The sequence below is a fragment of the Siphateles boraxobius genome, unplaced genomic scaffold, assembly GCF_051911475.1.
Source record: "Siphateles boraxobius isolate OS27281-9 unplaced genomic scaffold, OSU_SipBor_1 35, whole genome shotgun sequence".
Lineage (NCBI taxonomy): Eukaryota > Metazoa > Chordata > Actinopteri > Cypriniformes > Leuciscidae > Siphateles > Siphateles boraxobius.
The window spans coordinates 14,457,331-14,479,461 of record NW_027508975.1 but is presented as its reverse complement, the minus strand read 5'-3'; the positions used below and the strand labels follow the sequence as shown (position 1 = coordinate 14,479,461).

The 22,131-nt window shown below is 35.8% G+C and overlaps 1 protein-coding gene across 1 annotated transcript in view; it reads right to left on the bottom strand.

Moving 5' to 3' along the window:
- myo1g (myosin IG) overlaps nucleotides 1-22,131 on the bottom strand; it is a 51,385-nt gene that overhangs the window by 28,454 nt on the left and 800 nt on the right. Inside the window, exons 2-16 of the mRNA XM_077196482.1 lie at nucleotides 20,602-20,810; nucleotides 17,642-17,735; nucleotides 17,098-17,263; nucleotides 15,457-15,510; nucleotides 15,114-15,212; nucleotides 14,814-14,930; nucleotides 13,756-13,962; nucleotides 13,236-13,381; nucleotides 12,154-12,268; nucleotides 11,895-12,065; nucleotides 11,547-11,617; nucleotides 5,917-5,991; nucleotides 4,242-4,374; nucleotides 2,473-2,639; nucleotides 858-1,065 (exon numbers count right to left, since the gene is read on the bottom strand). Of these exons, the coding sequence (XP_077052597.1) occupies nucleotides 858-1,065; nucleotides 2,473-2,639; nucleotides 4,242-4,374; nucleotides 5,917-5,991; nucleotides 11,547-11,617; nucleotides 11,895-12,065; nucleotides 12,154-12,268; nucleotides 13,236-13,381; nucleotides 13,756-13,962; nucleotides 14,814-14,930; nucleotides 15,114-15,212; nucleotides 15,457-15,510; nucleotides 17,098-17,263; nucleotides 17,642-17,735; nucleotides 20,602-20,810 (2,032 nt within the window). The remainder of the gene's footprint in view (nucleotides 1-857; nucleotides 1,066-2,472; nucleotides 2,640-4,241; nucleotides 4,375-5,916; nucleotides 5,992-11,546; nucleotides 11,618-11,894; nucleotides 12,066-12,153; nucleotides 12,269-13,235; nucleotides 13,382-13,755; nucleotides 13,963-14,813; nucleotides 14,931-15,113; nucleotides 15,213-15,456; nucleotides 15,511-17,097; nucleotides 17,264-17,641; nucleotides 17,736-20,601; nucleotides 20,811-22,131) is intronic.

Below are 22,131 nucleotides of genomic sequence, written 5' to 3'. Positions count from 1 at the left end.
ATAAATAATTGAATCCAACTAGAACAATCCACCAATCACAAACATTATCACAATTACTGTTTTCAGACAGCCTACACGCTGAATGAATGAGTGAGTGGGAAAAACAGAAATAATGTGCAGACCTATATTTACATCCATTTCCTCATGTATGAGCCCAGTCTAGTCATTCAAAGCAGATTTAAAACAATAGAAACATCACACACATATAAATACTGGCTAAATTTTTTTTTAGATAAACATCGCTTTACATTTATACAGATATATTTCTAATTTTACATCTGCTTTGAATAATGAGAATGGATACATAATAAAACATGTGGATGAGAATGCAAATATAGATTTATGTTCTGCGAGATCAAAACAGGTTACAAAGACTGACTGAAGTGGAGTTGCAGAGGGATCTACCGTCTAGGTGTTACGATCCCCTTGTGCTTTCTTGTCATCTCTGAACACGCACATGAAAATGTGAGCAAGTCCAAAATGATTAAGTGACAGCACTCGCTACAGAGAGCAAGAAAACAAAGAAATGAAAGACGAGAAGGAAGAGAAAGATAGTAAGCAGAAGAGGTAAAGTCTCAGGAACAACAATAAACAATGCTGATAGACAAAGACCTAAAGTGCCCTAGGAAATTGACAGATGTGCTTAAGTTAAATCTAGTTTATTTTTAACTAAATGTAAATTTAGTTAAATCAGGGCCAAGATTTGGCAACAAATTACGATGTGACCATAGTTTATCTAAAACAAGAGAACTAATAAGTTCAGGGAATACATTCTTCTTTTGTGGCCTTTTTTTAATCCTGGGATTCTTATTCTTCATGAGCATCTTGACATTAAGTGAAAAGAGAGTGTCTCTCACCTTCTGTAAGAAGAGCACTAGAATGGGGATGAGCGCGGCTCTCTCTTGCTCCAGCGTGAAGAGCGTGCGAGGCGTTCTCACGAATAGCTTGGTGTGGCCATATGCCACATCATCCTCAAAGCCGTGTTGGTTCACAATGGCCTCCACAGCCTCCTGATCAGTGCTCATCAGGTGATTGGGCCACGTGTATTCACAGGTCATCTTGTACCTAAGCATAAAGATGACAGTCATAATTTACTAAGAAAGAATTGCTGATTTCATTTATTTGTGCACTTTAAGCATTTTGGACAGCCGGTGCCTAGTGAATAAGATGCTGTTTCTGCTGAAATTACACATGCTATGTGGCACCACTGTTTAGTGAATCATTATAGAACTACTAATTTAATTAAGTTCACCCACTAGACTAGCACTAAATTAGCATTTAAAAATACATCTAAAATGCACCTAAACCAGTGGTTCTCAACCAGGTGCCCAGGACACACTTAGGGCCCTCAGACCTCGAAAAGTAATGGAAGTTAATAAAATAATAAGGATTCATGGAATTCCTAAGATGAATATACATTTTTCTAGTTACGTCAAGCTTTAAAATATTTCATCAATTAGAAATTAGTGATATTCTACACAACACAATAATGTTTCATCACTTTTTTAAATTTCTATAAAGTTTTTCTAAATTTTTATTTCAGTTTTAGCCTTATTATTTTAGTACATCAAGCTAAACTAAATTAAAATGAGAAATGTTGATTTGAAACTACCTGAAATAAAAAAAATAATTTACTTTCCCCTCCCAGTAAACGTTTAGTACGTACTAAGCCCCACACATGACATACGGGAAAATAATTTTTTTTAATACATTTTTATTTCAGTTTTATTTTTATTATTTTAGTACATCAAGTTTAACTAAATTAAAGACATAAATAAAACATAGTTTATGTTTTTTATTTAATTTAATTTAATGTTTAGTATTTACAGAGCCCTGCACATGTATGTCGTGGCCACGAATTAACAATTCGTTCACACGACTAACTAATACATCAGCACGTTTTACTAATTCGTTCCCTCGTTAAAAGTAAATAGTGCACCTGATATAATAATTTGTTCACTCTATTTACTAAATCATGGCCAGGTTATACAAATTTATTCCCTTTTAAATCAAAATGAGGGAGAAAATTAGTTCAATTTGAGGCCACGATTTACTAAAACGAGAAAACTGATTCTTAATTCATAGTGATGAATTCTTAATTCATGGCTACGAGATATATGTATTATATGTATTTTTGTCTGAATGTTATGCGTTGGGCACCATAAGTATTTTATTTCAAGCGACAAAAAAGTTTTTTTTTTAAACTATAATTACCCTGGTATAAAAAAATATTTTCTTGAAACAATTTCATTTTGAATTAGTATCTAAATAATTTTATTGAATTGTATTACCAATCAGTAAAATAAAAGTTTAAAAACGAACAGCTTTGTTATAACAGCAGAAATATCGTATCCTAAATGGGAGCCTTTGAATATTGTCTTGGACAATAGGGGACCTTGGAATCAAAAAGGTTGAGGTTTTCAGCACTAGTGAATTTTATTTCATAGAAAAGTAGTACATGTGACTTCTCACCTCTGCAGAAAGCGTGCATAAGGCTGTCTATATGCAAATCCAGCTCGGCGCACACGGACATTCTCCAGCAGTCCCAGGTACGCCACTTGGTGCTGGCAGCGTCCGTCATCAAACAACAAGGGGGACTTCACCTCATTTGGCTTTACACAGCGCACATAGTAGGGCTCCTGTAAGACCAATTTCATTTAATATCTATACAGAAATTGCTAAATAACAGCATTTACCAAAAGTCTCAAATGTGCGCTATTTAACTGCCGCTGACTAATAAGTTAGCTTAGTGGCCAAAAAAGATTTAATGAAGGCAATCTGAAAGCTTATGATTATAGTGTGAAGTTGATAGTTGTTCTAATTATAACAGAAAGCCAACTGCAGCAATAATAGAAAGGATCATTATGTAAAGCACCACAATTTGCTGTGTGAAGAGAGAAGAATGAATCAAAGGGACCTTTTCTCGCTGACCTTTCCTGGAAGCATAAAGCTCACGTCTTCAAGACTGCACAGTGTTACAGTGATTACGTCAATTCTTAGAACTGTGAGATTTCCATGCGAGTTGAGAGCAACATCGTTCCTTTTCTCTACCCAATGAGCTTTCACAAAACAGCCTAGATCTATCCATCCATCCATCAGAGTAGGTTTATTAGATCATTAGAGTAGGTAACCTGAAATGTCATTTATGATGACTACATCAACTGACTGCATTGAGCACTAAAGTAATCTTAAGGTTCACATCAGGTAGAAACAGCTATTTAAGGTAACAAATACACAATCTTTTTTTTTTTTTTTTCTACAGTGTAGAGAGCATGTGAAGACAGGATGGAATGGGTGAAGGGTCAGATGAGGTACAGGTGTCCTCACAGGACCAGAGGGAGGGCAGCCAGTCCTTTAATGTGACCTAAAAAAACAGAAGCTGCCCGAGTGCAGTCCCACTTTACCACACGAGCACACGTGTATACACACACACGTGCAGCGTGGCAGAGAAGAGGAGATGAGAGGAAAGCCGAGGAGAGGAGAGCCATCCAAACTAAAGCAGGATTTAGTAGGTGTTCCTCTGCTGTTAACTGTTTCTTATCAAATACAGACAGTCTCCATTAGAGAGATTACATTTCTCAACACTTCTACATTAGAGATTACCTGAGCTATTCTGAGAGACCCCTATTTTATCTTTTCACAGCAAAGAGTATTAAATGGTAGTAGATTAAGCCTAGATTAAATTCATGCTTATTTCTACACGAACATTTGCTCTTGCAGACATAATGTACCACAATGGGCCCCTATCTACACCAATTTGTGATTAGATTTTAAAACTACAACCACAATGGTCTCAGCGTAAATCCTTAAAGAATGTGCATGAAAAAAATAATTGCCATGGATTATGATAAAGAAGATGAATGAAAAGGGTTAAGTGGAATCGAAATACAGTGACCCCATAAAGTTTTTTTAATTATATTAAAATAACATGAATGCTTTTGCATTATATAATAATTATCAAACCAAGAGGCAATTATTTATAAGAAATACACCTTTATGAACTTCACACATCTATTAAAATACACTGAGATTAGTTGCTTAAAAGTCAGTGTAATAATGTCTCAGAAAGTGAAATTAGTTTGGAGAAAAGCTCCAGTTTTCTCCATTTGTGTACAGATGCCACCTGGTTTGACATTTGATATAATGCAATGACATTTATACATATTTAAGTGTGGCTTAAGTGTTCAAATGTTTTTTTTCTTTGGGGTCACTGCATGACATTTACCGTAGTCATTTCTTACCTTACAGGCCAGTTTGTCCACTAGAGCAATAATAGAGTTTTTGAAGAGTGTAGCTGCAGTTAGAGGCCGTTTGGTCACCTCTGTAATACTCATTTTCCCATCAGGCCACATTTCTTTGAGGACTGGGTCAGAACTACAAGAAAAGGTTTAGAGGGTGATAAATACTGTGATAAAGTGGAGAAAAGAAGCAAGAACATGCTAGTAAAAAAGAAATTAGAACAAAACAGAACAGGAACATAAAGAAGAATATTAAAACAAATTCCCTACTTTAAGTCCTTGAACATACAGTACACAGTCTTTATGAATTATTTTAAAGAAATATTCTTAAGAAATAAGGACTCATATACTCTCATTTCAAATGTTTCGAGCGATTTTCAGTTCAACTTAAAAATTGGTCTGTTTGTCTATGGCTTCAGAAGACTTGTGTACTGCACAATATATAATATGAACAATTGTTCTGGTGTTTTTTTCCACAAACAAAATAAAAAAAAAGTAAGTCAAATGGATTTTAAATTACATGAAAGGTGAGTAAATAAGGATAGAATGTTCTTTTTTTGGGGTATATTGATTATTTAAAGTAACACCAGGTAACTTTTGCTCTCGGGGTCCCCCTACAGTTGGGAAACAGTATTGTCCTCTACTACTGTCGTAAACTCTTGTCATCGTGCATTTGTTGACAACCATGATAGCCCTGAACACTGTAGGAGGAGGTCACATGCAGGTGTTCTGCTTGTGTCGCGTGTGAAATGTCTTCATCCCAGGTACAGTGGCATATATTTCAGCATGTCATATGAATATAATTTCATGGGTTTTATTTTTTTTCTAACGACAAATGATCGCGATGATCACGTTTACGAGCCAGTGTCATTATAGTAGCCTAGTCTATTGGTTACCGTTTTACTGAATCTATATGATATTTCAATGCAATGTTTGAGTGGTAGATAATAACCATATATCGTCAATATTATAATATCAAGCTACTATAAATAAATCTGCAAATTTTACAAATCGATTTGCATTATAGCTTGAGGCAAGACAAATAATCATTACCTGATTCATGAAGATAAACGGAGGATAAGATAGCTTCCGTAACATAGTCAGGCAGACAAAAAACACCCCAGACTACGGGGTGTCATTGGTTGTTGCGTTAAATGTTACCCAGATACAATAGTGCTATTTTCTGATTGGCTAACAACACCAGACGAACAACACCAGAGGAGACGCGCTTGAATTCATGCCTGTTCCACAGTGAGAGCGGCGCGGCCAGAGTTTTGGACGCTGCGGCATATTAAATATATTACAAATAGTTTTTCAGCGTGAGAAATACAATGTGTGGCGGGAGAGCGTGACAAAAGACCGAAATGAGTGACTGTCACGCTCAATGCGTGACACTTGACAGCCCTGCGATTTTAAGGAAGTGGGGGTGGTGGTGGAAGTGACGTATATGCCGTAAAGCAGTCGAGTTTTGTAGTTCTCTTTGTTCGCCGGTTACCACCCGAAACCCGAAGTTTAAAAGTACGATTAAAAACACTACAGACCCCGTCAGGCTATGGCAGACGTGTCATTCAACCTATTGTAAGTCGATGTACCATCACAAGAGACTTGGAAATATATTATGAAGGTTGAAAAGTTACCTGGTGTTACTTTAAATTGAAAAAGTTTAAAGTCCACAAACCTGTTGTACATCAGTCGCTTGAAATCTTGGAAAAGTGGGTCTTTGTTCTTCTCAAGAAAACCCTCAACTGAGTACCTGAGAGGAACGTGGAAGAGAAATCAGTAAAAGGCTTGACCTAGAAAGGGAAATTACATTAATTGACTGACTCAGTGGTAGCCTACAGTAGAAGCACTCAATGAACAGTGCTTCATACATGACTCAATCCAGACAGGTACAGATGACTCACACAGCACGCAGATAAACCTACACTTGGACCATTATCTTGACAGCATGACATGAACAAAATGTTTCAGAAGGCTTAAAAGATAATTAAAAGATACATTCTGGTTTGGCTTTTTGCCATTTTAGACAGGAGAGTAGACACGGGACAGGAACTGATGTGGAGGGGAAGGTTGAGCAGGACATGGCACGATTACACTTTTATGCCAAATGCAAAAATACTGAAGCATTCTTAATCACAACTAAAATGCATGACAAACTGAAACCTGGATTATTTAATACAGATAGTAATTCAGTTTATATATGGGGCAATTGTGTATTATAAAGGACAAATGGCAATGCGCTAACCACTGGGCACATGCTAACCAAATACCCTTTCAAAAAAGTACTGTGGAAGTACCATGGTACAATGATGGCATCAGATGCTGATACAATGGTACTTAAGTATACAGTGTGATGCTGAATGATAACCTTGTTTGCATTCCTTGCTACGCTACCCTTCAAAAGTTTGATCAGTGGGGTCTAATGAAAATGTTCTAATGTTTTTGAAAAAAAGTCTCTTATGATCATTAATGATGCATTTATTTGATCAAAAATAAACTAAAACAGTAATATTGTGTTAATTTAATATTTATTTATTTTATTTGCTAAAATAATATTTACAATTTAAAATAACTGTTTTCTATATAATTTATTCCTATTTACAGCAGCCATTACTCCAGTTTTCAGTGTCACGTGATCCTTCAGAAATCATTCTAATATGCTGATTTGCTGCTGAAGAAAAATGTCTTGAAAAATTGAAAACAACTTAATATTTTTGTGGAAACCGTCTTTTTAAAAAAAATGATTTTTTTATGAACAGATCGTTCAAACAAACACCAATTATTTGAAACAGAAATCATGTGTAAAATTATAAATGTCTTTTCTGTAACTTTTTATCAACTTAATGCATCCTCTGGGAATAGAAGTATACAAAGTAATCCAAGAAACTTGGTCCATGAATACCAAGAATTTCATACCAAAAATCCTAAATATGCATGTATGTGCCAAGAAAACAGAAACAAAAAACAAAAGAATGAGCTATTTAGTGAGATTTGTTGGTTACGTAAGGTGTGAAATGCTTGAGAGAAAGTATTGCATGTGCTGGCCAGGTACAAAAGCAGTCCCGAGTCCAGTCCACATGGCTCTGTGGACTGGATTAGCAAGCACAGATGTGCAACACCAATAGTCAGACACACGTACACAGACGCATGTTAATTCACTTAAGAAACAACTACGCATACTACATGCAAGCACTATTATTTTCTTACACCTTTCCAAACACACGCACATGTGCAGTATTCACACACACACAGTCAAACATGTGCATGGCCACATGGCTGTGGAATAGCAATATCACTGAGGTAAAAGCAGTTCTGGGAGGACAGATGCTGCCCTATGGCCCTTCTGCAGTAGCCCGGGCAAATTCCAGAAAAAGGCAAGCCTGAGGGTTTCTGAGGGAGCAATCTGTGCTTATAACCTACAAACCAAGTCAAAGACTGAGCATTCTCAAAGTTACGGTATTATAGAGGAAGTTATTTTGATAGCAGCTAATAATACCGGCTTAAAATGCATCTGCTTCTTTTTAGTGCTTGTATGGTGAGGTCTGATGCTGCTTATTATAAAGTGTGAAATAGTCATATGATAAATGTGAGATGAGTTCGTGGAACGAATGATAGGAGAGAAAAAGGAAGTAAGCACATGGAATAGTAGCTCACAACATGCTGAAAAATAGTACGACACTAATTTAAGAGTGATTTTGGTATGAAATGAAAAGTAACTATTTTTTAAACGCATGTAATAGATCTTCTTATGAACGATTCGTCTATGTAAGCATTTGCTTTTTTTTACCTTGTAATGTTTAATTAAGTCATACCTGGACCTTCTGGTGAAACGGTTCTCTCTGATCCGATGACATATGCAGGACTTTTATTCATTTAAAAATAAATTTAGACCTCTTAAATTCCACACTTTTGAGTGCCACAACCACATCTCAAAATCCAATCAACAACCGCTGTTCCTGCCCAACATTTTTTTATTTTTCAATAATGTTACACTTATTTTTCAATAATCTGTGTCACAATACGGAATATCTACCGCTACTTTCGTTTCATTGCTACTTTCAAATAGTATTGCCTTATGCAACAACAAAAGTCTCAAAAAGTAATACTATATGCTACATTGTTATCACATGACATCATCACATTGCATGTGAGTGGCGGCCAGTTACTATGTTATCCTTTTTAATTCAATTATGCTTAAGAAATTCTTAAATAGGCGATAATATAGATAAACAGAATTTTGAACATAAAATGAAAATATTTTGTTATTTCAAAAAAGTCTCTGTACAGTATATTTTCATGTCAATGTGGTCCAGTATTGTTTTGGACTCCAATGACATTCACTGCAAGCAACTGAAATATTCTTCAAAATATTTTCTTTTGTGTTACAGGTTTGGAATTACATACAGGGTGAGTAAATAATGACAAAAACTTAATTTTTGGGTGAAAAATTCCTTTAAGTTTCCAAAAGTTCAAATTTTTTTGGTAGGGGGGACACTGTACAGCAGAAACATTCCGGACATAGCCAAAAAGGAGACTACATACAAGAAGAGATATAGCGAAAAAAGAAAAAAAAAGACAGCAAGGGGAAGAGAGAGACAGAAGCTCAGGGAAATAGGTCATGGTTTGAGGGGGTCTGATAAGGGGCTGGTCAGGGTGTATATTTAGCGAGACATCCCTCCATTACTGACACAGCTGAGCCTAAGGGATCTCACAGATTTTATTTTGTAATTGTGACTGAGGGGTTGACATCCCAGTTCTGACAGTCAGAGAGAGAGAGAGAGAGAGAGAGAGAGAGAGAGAGAGAGAGAGAGAGAGAGAGAGAGAGAGAGAGAGAGAGAGAGAGAGAGAGAGAGAGAGAGAGAGAGAGAGAGAGAGAGAGAGAGAGAGAGAGAGAGAGAGAGAGAGAGAGAGAGATGTGTGTTTTCAATGCATTCTCAGACAGATCCAAAGCGATTGTCACAGAATTGTGAGCGTGCTCTGAGGTTTAACTGCAGGGTTATCATAATAGTGCCATTCAGTACTAGTACAAGAGTCCTCTGCACTTTTGACCCAATTATCAAGCATGTGACACGTGGCTGCCGACACAGTTCATCCCATTTCTCAGACTAGTCGCCAAAGAACAAAGAATTTACAATTCGGCTTCTCCTACCGGCTTTCACGGTTCACGAGAAACAGATCTGAGAACAGTTTTAACATGAAAGTAAATGGCAGAGATGCACTATGAGTATTCACTTCAAGACAATTTAGCTTTAATCAGTTACTTCCGTAGTTACACTTGAGCACATGTTCATTAAGGAACGAAAAGGAAACCAAAGTGAAAAATGTGCCATCTATTTTCAGAGCTAAGCCCTCCAGTAGCTTCTATCTGCTCCCCTTTCCTCAATGAGAAAAGGTCTTGCTATTTTCTAAATGAGGACACAGCCTTTGCTGAGGTACAGCAAACTGCAGACATCTGCAAAAGCAGCAAATCGTATATTTATAAAATTGTATCTTCCAACCTTCAAAGAAACTGCACCTTAAGGCACACACCTTAAGTAACATAAATCAAAACTTACCCTGTTCACTTAAAAAAAAAAAAGGAGAAAAAAAAGTCCTAGTTCTCTATTCTGTTCTGTTGAAGGTCTTATGCCCCAGGCCATGTCATATTGAAAATCACAAGATGACAGCTCAGAGGTTGTACTGAACTGGTCACATGCTGGACAAAGAAATGTTCATAATACCAAAAGTTTTATTTTATTTTATTTATTTGAATGATTACCAACGCTATGCATAATGCTATGCATTGGTATCGCAAAACCACTAAGTCTCTATTTAAAACTTTGTTTTATTTTATCACAGAAGCTGTCATGACCAACAACAAATCTAGGTTATACGAATGTTTACGGAAACCATATTATCTCAGCTCAGGATGGTCTTGGTTCTTTGGACCAGAAACTGATCTACAGCTGTTATAGCTGATATATAGCACATTTCTAAGGAATATGAACATGTAGACATTTAAGTCCAAATGTTTGACCAATATTGCTCAAAATTTCACTTTTTAGGGTGAATTTACAATGGGAGGCTTTTAAGTCCTAAATCGTATTTTTAAGTATAGTGTCCATGCAGAGCATTTAAGATTTGAGACTTTTTATGGGGGTGAAAAGGTGTTTAAAATGAAAACTGCTATTATTTGGGTATCTCTGTATGGGGACCAGATAGGAAACTGGGGCCTCATTTATAAATACATGTAATTATCCTAAATGTGAACGTACGAAATATAGGAACCTCAACTCCACCAACAGAATGCTCACAAAAATACTTTTATGGTTCAGAGGAAGTACGACACTCATCATTTGGCAAGGAAATCCAAGCGTGCTCTCAGAAAAATGTTCTGTAAGCATGGTCCAGTTTCTGTACAACGCGTCTCATGTGAGAAACACAAAAGAACACACACACACACTACAGGAACGTAACAGTAGGCATATATTATAATTTTTATTTTTAGAAAATTAATTAGTTTCAGAACTGTAATTATCACAAAGCAGTTAAAATGTTGCTCATTTGTGCATTTAATTATATTAATGCATATTGTGATTGCCTATTTATCTTTACATTTGTATAAACAACATTGGATTAATCTAATTACTGGTATATGAGTTTGTATCTTCAAATGGTGTAACTTTCCACATCAGTTTCTGCCTTTATTCATCCAAATTTGTCCCTCACTTAATGGAGTCTAAATGTAATTTAGAATCTAATCCGATTGTATACGTTTTATAAATGAGGCCAAAGAAATTTTCAATTATGAGTTTCAGATTTCACTGGTTACATAGCAAGGGCTAGTAGAAAGGATTTAATAGCTTGAAATTTCAACTTATTTATGAGTTATTATGGTAATCATTTTCATTTTTTTATTGATGTTTGCCTTGTGGGCAGGTGAGATAAACCAATAAAATCATATCCCACTTTTCATGATCCAATCAAATCCAGATGGACAAAATCAAGCCCTGTCCTTTTTTTACTTTTTTATATTTTTAGTTTTTTTGTCACATTATGAAATTAAAATGTGTTGTGAACGCTCATTTTGTCTTTAAGGACTGAATGGCAGATCGTGGTACAAAAAGGTGGATCTCTTTTTATGTGTCAACTTATTTACTGTAGCTGTTATGTGTTCTTCACAATACACAAGCTTCAGAATGAGTACTGACATGCTTGAGAAAGCTGTTGTTACCGCTGTTGAAGTGAGGTACTAGTAGTATTTCAAGCTCCCCATCATAATGTTCACATCAACTGCACTTGTCATAAGAAGGACTTTAAAACACTCACGTAACGTCTCCCGCGTAGTGTCGGATACGGAAATCTCGATTGAACTCCATGGTCTTGTCTGCAGGACAGAGCTGAGAGAAAAGACTTGTCTGAGTTTCATGGCATCAACAGGTATCAAACTCCATGTGTTTTTGTTTCTATGTGCATGTGTTGGGAAACAGTACTGCCCCCTTCTGACCCTGCTCCGAAACTGCAGCAGTGCACTTCAAGTCAGACAACTACAAGTCTGGTTAAATGAGGTTACAGTTTTGTTCCATAGTTCATGACAGGCCTAAAACTGTACGCTTATGTGATGTGATTGAGGATTGCTGAGGCAAGAAGGAACGGATGACTGATCTGAATGCTTACTTTCCGGGACGTGTAGTGAGGATGCTGGCCCAGCTTTTTGTTCATGCTTTCCAGGCAAACGGTATCTGTGACTTTCCCTGCAGTGAGACAGGCTTCATCCAGGACCGAGATGATCCCCTTATGAGGCTGCTCCACTAAATCCACTATGATCTGATTGTTAAAGTATTCAATCTGAGAGAAGGAAAAGTCAAATTTAGAGAAAATGTGCATGGATTCTATTTTAGGTTCAATATGTCTTATTGTTGTGCATTATGCTCACATGTTGCCATGTGATACCCTCTCTCTGATACTCGTCCTGCTCCTGTCGTAGAATAAGCTCAATGAAGAGCTGCTGTAGCTTCTCGTTGCAGTAGTTAATGCAAAACTGCTCAAAGCTGCGGCCATATAAATGGATAAGAAAAAAAATTAACCACTCAAAAAAGTTATATTTGCATAATTTTACTGCAAAGCAATATTAACCATGCAAATCCTGACATATATAAATATATAAATACATTTTTTTTTTAAATGGAATGGTTAATTGAACCATTAGACAAAATTTTGTTTTTGCATATGTGATTTTTGTTGAGTACCATATATGATACAACAGGCTTTTATGGCTTATATAGTATGAAATAGTGAGAATATGGAGCTCATACTCAAGGAGGAAAAAATAAACAATTAATATCTAAAGGCCTAAACTGACCAAAAATATGCAATTTGGTGAAGTTGCTGATATTTATATTGCCAAAATGAAAGATGAAATTCTGATGGCTTGTAATGTAAATCAATGAGATCTTTATGGCAGATTACTTAAAACGCATATAAATATAATTGATATCATCTCTCAATAACATGTTTTAGAAAGATGATATTTAAATGCTTAGTTTTATGATCAAAACTCTGTAACTTTAATTGTGGGGCAAACTATATAATGCAATGCAATACCATGATAATTCAGTGATGTACAAATAATCAAAAGCCTGATGCTTCATATTTGATTCCCACATTTCACCATTATTAGTCTAAAAAAATTACGTATGGATAATCAAGTAAGCCTAAGTTGCTTCATCTCGAAATATATTACTAACAAAAGTTATTATTATGTTTGATTTATAAAAATCAGTCAAGATTTCACAGCTAAAAGACACATGTACCACAATCTGCATGTTTTTAGATGATACTAAAATGCCTTTTACTTGCTTAAAAAGTATAAGAAATCAATCGGACGTCAGAAGTAGATTTTTCAGGAAAATGTATGATGCTGACAATTTAGAGGCCTTAAAAATGTGTGTATCAACTATGATAGATACAGTAGGCTTCATAGGGTTAATAACTACACAATGCATAAATTATACTGACCTGTTGTTGTCAAAGATCTCAAAGCCATAGATGTCCAGCACACCTATAACAGTGTTTTTGCCATGCAGGGCAGGATTGTAGTCCTTCACTTCAATAACAGCATTGATACGACCCACTATCCACGCAAATAATCTCTCATATAAAGCCTAAAAGTGAAAACCATGACAGAATGACAACATATTATATGTACATATAATACAGCAGACATATTAAAGAGGTCATCATACCAACATTTATCATTTATTTTCCCCCAAGGACCACTTCATGTGGAAACAGTTGAAAGTTTGACATTTTCCACCCTGAAATTAAACATATTGTTGATGTAATGTGGGAGTTCATGTGTGAATATATTCATCCCCTTGATGTCAGATGAAGTTTTGTAATGAGCTGTTTCTGCTGCAATACATACCACATTAAACTGGTATATTTCAAAGGAAAATTTGATTTTTTACAATTAAAAATAATGAGATGATCGATGAGCCACAAACAAGGAAACCTGTTTGCAGGAAAGGGAGAATACCTTGGCAAAAGCATCTCTTCCACAGTTAGCCTCCTGCTCATTGTGGCCCTTTTCGATGACCTCACCACCCCCAGTAGCCACTGTGCGGAACAGGAATGATTTTGTGGCATTCTCAGGCTCTGTGGATGTCAACTCAGAAATGTGCTTCACCGTGTCTTCTCCGACAAGTACGACATGTTCACCATCACTAGTAAACTGAAGGTTACCCTGAAACAATAACATTGCAAGGCCTTTAAACCGGTGGTTCTCAACTAGGGGTCCAGGGCCATTTCCAAGGCTTAAAATCAATCAATCAATCTAGTAGTAGTGCAAATTGCTATTTATTTAGTAAAAACACTGTAAAAAATTACATGATCAATAAGTCGACAAAATAAGTTGTTACATTAGAAAGAAAAGAAAGAAACTGACACGTGATGGCCAAGTATGGTAACCCATACTTGGAATTTGACCTCTGCATTTAACCCATCCAAGTAAGTGCACACACATTAGGTGCGGAGTAGTGAGTAGTGAACACACACACAATGCAAATGTGGATACACACACCCGGAGCAGAACTCCGTATGTGAGTTATTTCAACCCATCAAACTCACCGAGTTATTTCAACTTATCAAAATAGGTTATGCCATTTTAAACGTTATTATTTAAGTTATACGAGATTCAACTCATTTTTTAAATTCAGTTTTATGTAATTTAAGTTGAAATGAATTACATGTACTTAAAAATTTAAGGCAGCAATTTTTTTTTACATTGAAATGCTAATACAAAACCCTCTAATCACAAACTAGAAAAGTCATGTAAATTCATTGACAATAAAAAAAAAGTAGAAATCATGAAGAACAATCAACACTTAGTTATTGGAATTATGAAAATTATCTATTTATAATTATTTTATTAAATTATTTTACTACATTTGGCCTTCAAATATGGTGACAACAGGGGGCCTTGGAGTCAAAAAGATTGAGAACCACTACTTTAAACATGGACTTACTAAAGCAAATTATAAACTAAATCAGAAAAACAGTAGAAAACAATCATCCAGCATGCAGTGTGGGACTGACCAGGTGTAGGATGGTACTGAGGATCTTGTAGATGGAGCTTATCTCTTCGGCAGTGAAGCCAATCACTTTTAGAGCTGCCATTACAGCTTTGTGACATAAGGAGTCATTATTTGATGCCTGTGATGATTTGGGAAAACAAAGAGACAGACAAAGAGAGACTTTAGAACAGTGTTAGACATATTTCACAATAGTAATTCATGAGTAAACAGAAAAACTACTAAAAACTCTATAGAAGAGCAGAATGCTATGTAAAGTGGTTATGTGTTTATAAATTAGTATACTCGTGGGATAAGTACGTACAAGTGTGACAGAGGCTCCTTGACTGGTGTAGATATATCCTGCGGGATCTCTCTGTAGATACAAGGACTTCAGCAAATCATCAGACCCTCCCCGTAACACCTGCATAAACATATCAAATATGCTCAGTTCAGTTCAGTTTTATTCATCCCTTTGGAAATTTGGTTTGCACAGGTGCCCTACATCACATTAACACACATATATCTTAATAATTCATAAACATTTATGACAAAGACATTATGTTGATCTACAAGTCTGTTGACGATTTAAAAACAGTTCTAGCTGCAGTTGGCACTTTTGAGTAAAATTATAATCTCATTTAACATATCCTGGCAGAAGACCTCACCTGATAAAATGAGTGGAAGTTTCTTTCTCCCTCCTGCTGTTGAACAACTCTTGACTGTAAATACAGCACAGTATTTGTGTTAATTGCCTTTTATGCATTACATAGTATTGGTGACCCACATAATCTTTAAAAATACAACGCCTTCCGGAGTGTTGAACTCAGTTGAACACATAATATGATAGCAAACACTTATTACAGCATTTTCATTTTTAAATAATATTTTTTTGTAAATGCAGCATTGTATTTGTTACAACCCTCCAAAGACCAAAAAAGAGTACACTTTTAATATAAATAGCACATAAACTAAGCAGTTTTATTTTGACACATAATGTTGAATGTTATATACGCTGAATATGTTGCATACTGTTTTACAATATACTACAATAACACGGAGATGCAAATAGTAACTCAAATACAATCTATAAATAGCAACAACAACAAAAATCCATTTACTTAGTGCAAAGAAGATACTTTCTGTTGAATTTTAGACTAAGTGCTAATAGCCACTGCCTTATTATAAATTATTTAGTATCTGTGCACATCATTACTTTAAAAAAAATCACGTGCTGTCATAATCTTGTCAAAATAGCTTCTCCCTATTGCAGTGACACCTCTTCTCTGATGACGTGTTTAGTGGAACGAGGGTGAGATCACAGCAATATTAAATCATTTATCTTGCTAATTAAGCTGTGGACACCGAATGACTTGCCCAAGGCTATATGCTATGTGACATGTTGTTTAGGCTAAGCTGTTTTACTGATGTCTTTCCGCCGTTGAAACACTGATTGAGCGATTACACGAGATATAATACGTTTCAGTAAGTTGTACTGTATCTTTCATACCTTCAGATGTTGATTCGTGTTTACAGTAAGAGATGAAATGATCGCGCGTTGCTGCTCAAACTGAGGCACCATCCGTCACCCCACATTAAAGAGCGTCAAAACGGCATTTATTGTTTAAATTTCGTGATAAAATGGACATAATCTGAAAAATTACACTTAGTTTCTTATCGAAAGTAACACAACTCGGAGCTTATGCGATTATCGGTGGCTGTATTCGTCTTGAACACAGTCACGAAAATTCGCGGGACAAATACGTACGTTACACCCCTAATCAAATGTCAAGGAAGAAAATGTATATTTGTGTCATAAGGTAAAGTGAGGTCAACGGACCTCAACAATGAGCCGGGGCTAGGCTGGGTACAGGAGGCGGGGCGGGGCATGAGAGTATCGTGACACGTACCGTGGGGGTGCATGATCTATCGCGGTTTTTCTGTTCGGTTTGAATATCATTACAACCCTACGTTTCACTCATATATGCATCACAATAGGGAAGACAAGGCTATCGAAACTTCTGTTTCATACCTTTAAATGAATATTGTTGGCACATGGGAACTTTAACAGGATGAGAATAAACCAGGCAAAGGTGATCAATAATCTGCACATTATAACACAGCCCTGCACATTTAGTAAAAACACCAATATTTGCAAGGCCTAACTGATTTTTTTTTTTTAAATCAACACATTCAAAACTAACAATTAATGTTTTCTTATTTTAAGTGTCAGTGTCAAGTTCCATATTTAGATGACATTTTCATGATGAGCTTTATTTTGTACTGATACGATACTGGTGTGTTCTTACCTTTTCCAGCAGGTAGTTGTTGATGTGTCCTCCTGTGGGGTCTCCGTTAAAGTTGAAGTTGATGTCCATGTATTTCCCAAAGCGGCTAGAGTTGTCATTGCGGTTGGTCTTTGCATTTCCAAATGCCTCTAACACACAGTTTGATTTCAGGAGTACATTCTTCACACTGTGGTGGGATGCAAATACAGTAAAATGCAAAAATCATTTATGTATAAACAAGTCTGCGTGTTTGTCAGTGCACATAAAAGTACAATAATAATAAATTTTTTTAATTTCCAGAAAATAGTCTGTAAACATGAACATTTGAAAGCCTATTACCTCTTCAAATAATCTGTCATTCAAATCTGAATAGGTAATAAAAAGCAATACAATTATTTTATATGTAATTAAATGCAAAACCTTTTCTGGGATGTGTTTCCCAAAAGCATTTTTTGTCAACTATGGGCACAAGTTCTGTTGAATTGTGTTGGTAACGACAGAACTTGCAAACCCCAGAGCATTAGCCCTGAAAATCAAGCTCTGTCAATGTCTCCAGAAAACTGACCTCTCGACCTCTGCCCTTTGGTTAGGGTTGGTGATAGCTGCGATGTACTGCATAATGTACTTGCTTGCCTCAGTCTTGCCTGCTCCACTCTCACCTGAAACACAATGAGATTTGTATGAAACGGTCTAATCCATACAGCAAAGTCTTCGTTTATTAGATTTATTTTTCCCCATCAGAGACACTCGAGAAAAACTTTCTGACTGTACAGGTTCATCACACAGTATAACTTCAGGCTATAGGTGTGTTTAAGCAGCACGGAAGTAGTATGAACGAAATGAAAGCAACAATACAATAAAGGCCCCTCTATGTCTTTAATGATAGTGTAGCTACTAAGTGGTCTACTAATTAAAAACAATATACTAGAGCAGCGGTTCTCAAACTGGGGTACGTGAGGTAACAGAAGTGGGTACGTGAACAAAATGTTCTTTTGAGTTTTGCCGTTCATTTAATTCTACCCCATCTTAAAATAACATTAAAACCGAGCATGTATTTCTAGCAAAATGCCATAAATACATGACATCCGATCAAATTACCTCATCTTTTGCGGTCAAAGCTGACTGCATTCACACTTGCAGCGTGCATATGATAGGTTGCGTGCAGATTATGCTGCCTTGGCAAATCACGCTATACTGTCGTTCTCGACAATGTACCTTTGTAAAAGTGGGGATTTAGCACTTGAAGAACAAATACAGACACAGACTGTGCATAGAGATCGATTTAAGATTCAAACTCTCTTCGATACAAAAACATACTGTGTGAGTGCCTGCGTTTAATGTTTGAACACATTTTACGAATATCCACATTATTGCAAATGTGACAATGATTTTATACAACAATTCAACAAATGAAAGGTATTAATATTAGGTGATGTTTATTTTAAACACAGTATTTTTTTAAATAAAATAATAGCTCCAACGAAAGCCACAGCAGTGTTTGTGAACAAATTTTAGAAAAAAATGCACTGGAAAAATCGATTTAAGGGGGCAAATATTGTCCCTTACTGAAAAAGGTGTGAGAGAGGGGGAACGCAAAAGGATGTTAAAAGCTTTAGGGGGTGACGCCACTATAAAAAGTTTAATAACCATTGAGAGTCTAGTATATTGTTTTTAATTAGTAGGTAAATACTTTTAAAACCTGTTGTATATATTAAAATATATGTAATTACTGAAAATAATAATTTACCCAATAAAGCATGCTGTATCATATTTGATACTTTAATGAACAAACCTGTTGTACACAATCTACTACTGTACATGTAGAATACATGTCTACCCTCTGTCGTCTGATTGATAGTTTAAACTTTTTTAGTAAGTAGAAGGCCCTTTAGTATAGTTTTAAGAACGTCCCCTTTTTAGGTCTGTCTATATATTACTGTAAGACTGGAAAAACTAGTTGAGGAATGACCACTCCTCGAGTGGACAAAGGACCCTGCTGAAAATTAACATTTGAACTCCCTCTTGTGCAATATTGAGACAAAGATCTCCCCTCCCTCATCCTAATCTACATTTCTTCCCCTCATCCTGCAGAGATTACCCAAACTCACACAAGAATCTATATGGTTTAATGGCAATAATTATAATGGAGTATTATACATATTTAGTATCATTCGAAATGTCTCAGGGTGACTGGTACAAGTGTCTCATTCCCAAAAAGTTTAGAGATAACTGACACACAAAGGAATGTGGTCTCTAGACAAATGGTCTCCTACCCCTAAAAAGTGTAACCTCCGAATGCAAATATCTATTGTTAGCACATGTTTCCATGTGAAAGAAGTTTCTGTCTAGATAATGAAATATAGCAAGGGGCTCGGGGCCTTTCTGTACCTCAGATCAGCCCGTGAATGCTGAGAGCCGTCGGGACTCTCAGCATCATAATAATGCTAATGTCGAGTTTGTATCTCTTCTCTTTATTCCAGAGCATTTGATGTTTTGTATTGATTATCTTTGAACTGATTATGAAATTATCGGACATAATAAATTGTAAACATTGGATTTTATTCTAACGGACTCTGGTATTATTTTCATTAAAGAATTAAAAGGAATAGTCAAACATTTGCTTATATTTAATGATGCACAGATATCATTATAAAACCTTTTTCATTTATGGAGTCAGATGAAATAATGAGTTAATACATATGAGAAAATGTATTGAATTTAATCAAAAATACTTTGACACGAGAAAAGACAGTAACACGTAAAACCCTTCCGTGCTGGTCGGGTGCCGGACTTTGGGCCGATCGAGCGCGACTTTTACTACTTTTTTTTATAAAGTAAATGTAAGAATAACTTTTATATTGTTAGTAATATTTCAAGATGAACACTTACTGGACTAAAGCAACTTAACTTGATTAGGCATCAATCATGTTTTAGAAAAATCATGTTAAAATGTTTGTATCAAATATATGATACATCAGACTTTTGTACATTTCTCAATCATCATTGTATTGCATTGCATTATATGTTTTGCCCCCCCCACCCCCACCCCCACCCACAATAAACTCTACATAGTTTTGATCATTAAACTAAGCATTTGAATACCATCTTATGATGACAAGGCTGCTATGCTGGTTAGAACTGGTATATACAGGTCTAGCATGTTAACCATCATGTTTTTCTCAAGCAAAACTGAACTGGTGTAGCTGGTCCACCAGAACTTTTGCTTCCCTTGTTGGTGACCAGCAACCAGCATCCCATACGGGTCCCAGCATGCAAAAAACATACCTTATGATATTTTAGCATGGTTATTTAATTTGTTAGCCTTTACAGGGTTAAGTATTAGATACTTTCTTTGTGCATTTTGTTGGGCTTGGGTCTATTTTCTCCTGTTTATTTATTTTGATCATTGAATTTGTGACATTTTGAAAAGGATGAATGACCTCTGCCCTGTGTCTTGGAGGAATGTTCATAACACCAGTGTCTGTTTATTTATTCAGCAGTGAGTGTGTTTAGTTGCTGCTGTACCTGAAATGACGATACATGTGTCTTTGGCTCGTCTCTTCATGGCTTTATAAGCGGCATCTGCGACAGCAAACAGGTGAGGTGGGTTCTCATACAGTTCTCTGCCCCTGTAGTCCTCAATGACCTCCTTCCCATAGATATCTAACTGTTTGTACGGATTGACTGACACCACTACTTCTCCAATGAAAGTGTAGATACGGCCCTTCTCAAACCTGAAAACAACAAACAGTACTTTGAAAAATATGCAGGTGTCAAACAGAACTTTAACAAGACTCATTGTTAGCATCATATGTGCTGGTTTGGTTTAGTTCCTGGTGTCCGAACACAGAAATGAAAGAACAAACGATGAATGCGTTGAGTATTACTGTTAGGTGAAGTGGGATTCAATTAATCATAAATCATACAGAGGTTTAAGAAAAACATAAACTGGTGAATGTCTGTTTTGATCATGTCCCTTACAGTGTAAGTCTAATATATATTTTTTTTTACTTGGAATAACATATACTATAATAATCAAAATAATAATAAATATGCCCATATGATAAACTTATATGATAATGCTGTTAAAATTAATAATATAATATAATATAATAAATATAATATAATATTCTTTACTTCCTCCCAGATTATGACATTTAATGGCATTTCTTAACCGTGATTACATCGAATAAGCTCCATTAGACAATTAATCAATAATTGTGACAGTTTCTGTGTCAGGATTAACATATTAAAACATCATAACCACATCCATTTTATAACCTTTTTCACCTCGATATCAAATACCATAATACAATTCTCCATGTGATGGATTAACATTTTATGCAAGGGGAAACAAGTGTCATAACTTGATGTATGTTTCTCAATGTAATGCACGCCCATATTCAGCAGGAAGTGATACAGGGCTGGGAAGTGAGAACAGGAAGTGCAATAGGGCTCAACATGACTCACTTTCTGAATTTCAAACAAAAAATACAGTGTAATCTTGGTTAAGTAAGCATATCAACTAAAACACTAGTCTTTCATGGCGTACAGCTAAAATACATAGATATCTGTCCGTAGTTAAAATCTATTGGTCATTATAGCTTATAAATTCTATATACAAAACAAGCATATTCAACACAACAATCAAATAGTTCCGACAAAGTAGTGTAATATCTAAGGATTCAATTGGTAGGATGCCTTTCCTACCAATATATAGGTATTAATATTTTGTTGTGTGACTTTTTGTGGTACAGTCACATGAGGCATGGTCATAAAGCTGATTAAACACACAAAAGGACAAGGAATGGACAAGTTCTTTTTTCCCCTCTAGTGTTTCAGAGGCATTAGAATCTGTGACAGACAAAACAAGTGTGCAACACCACACTCATAAAGAGTCTTGTGAAAAGGTCTGACATCTGATTCTACCCAATTTAACCAATGACATCACAGATCACAGATGAAGCAAATGCTGCATGTTAAAGGAAAGGAGAACTAGAAACTTGATTTCATCATCAGAACTGCTAAGATTCAACTGGCTGATCATGATCAGCT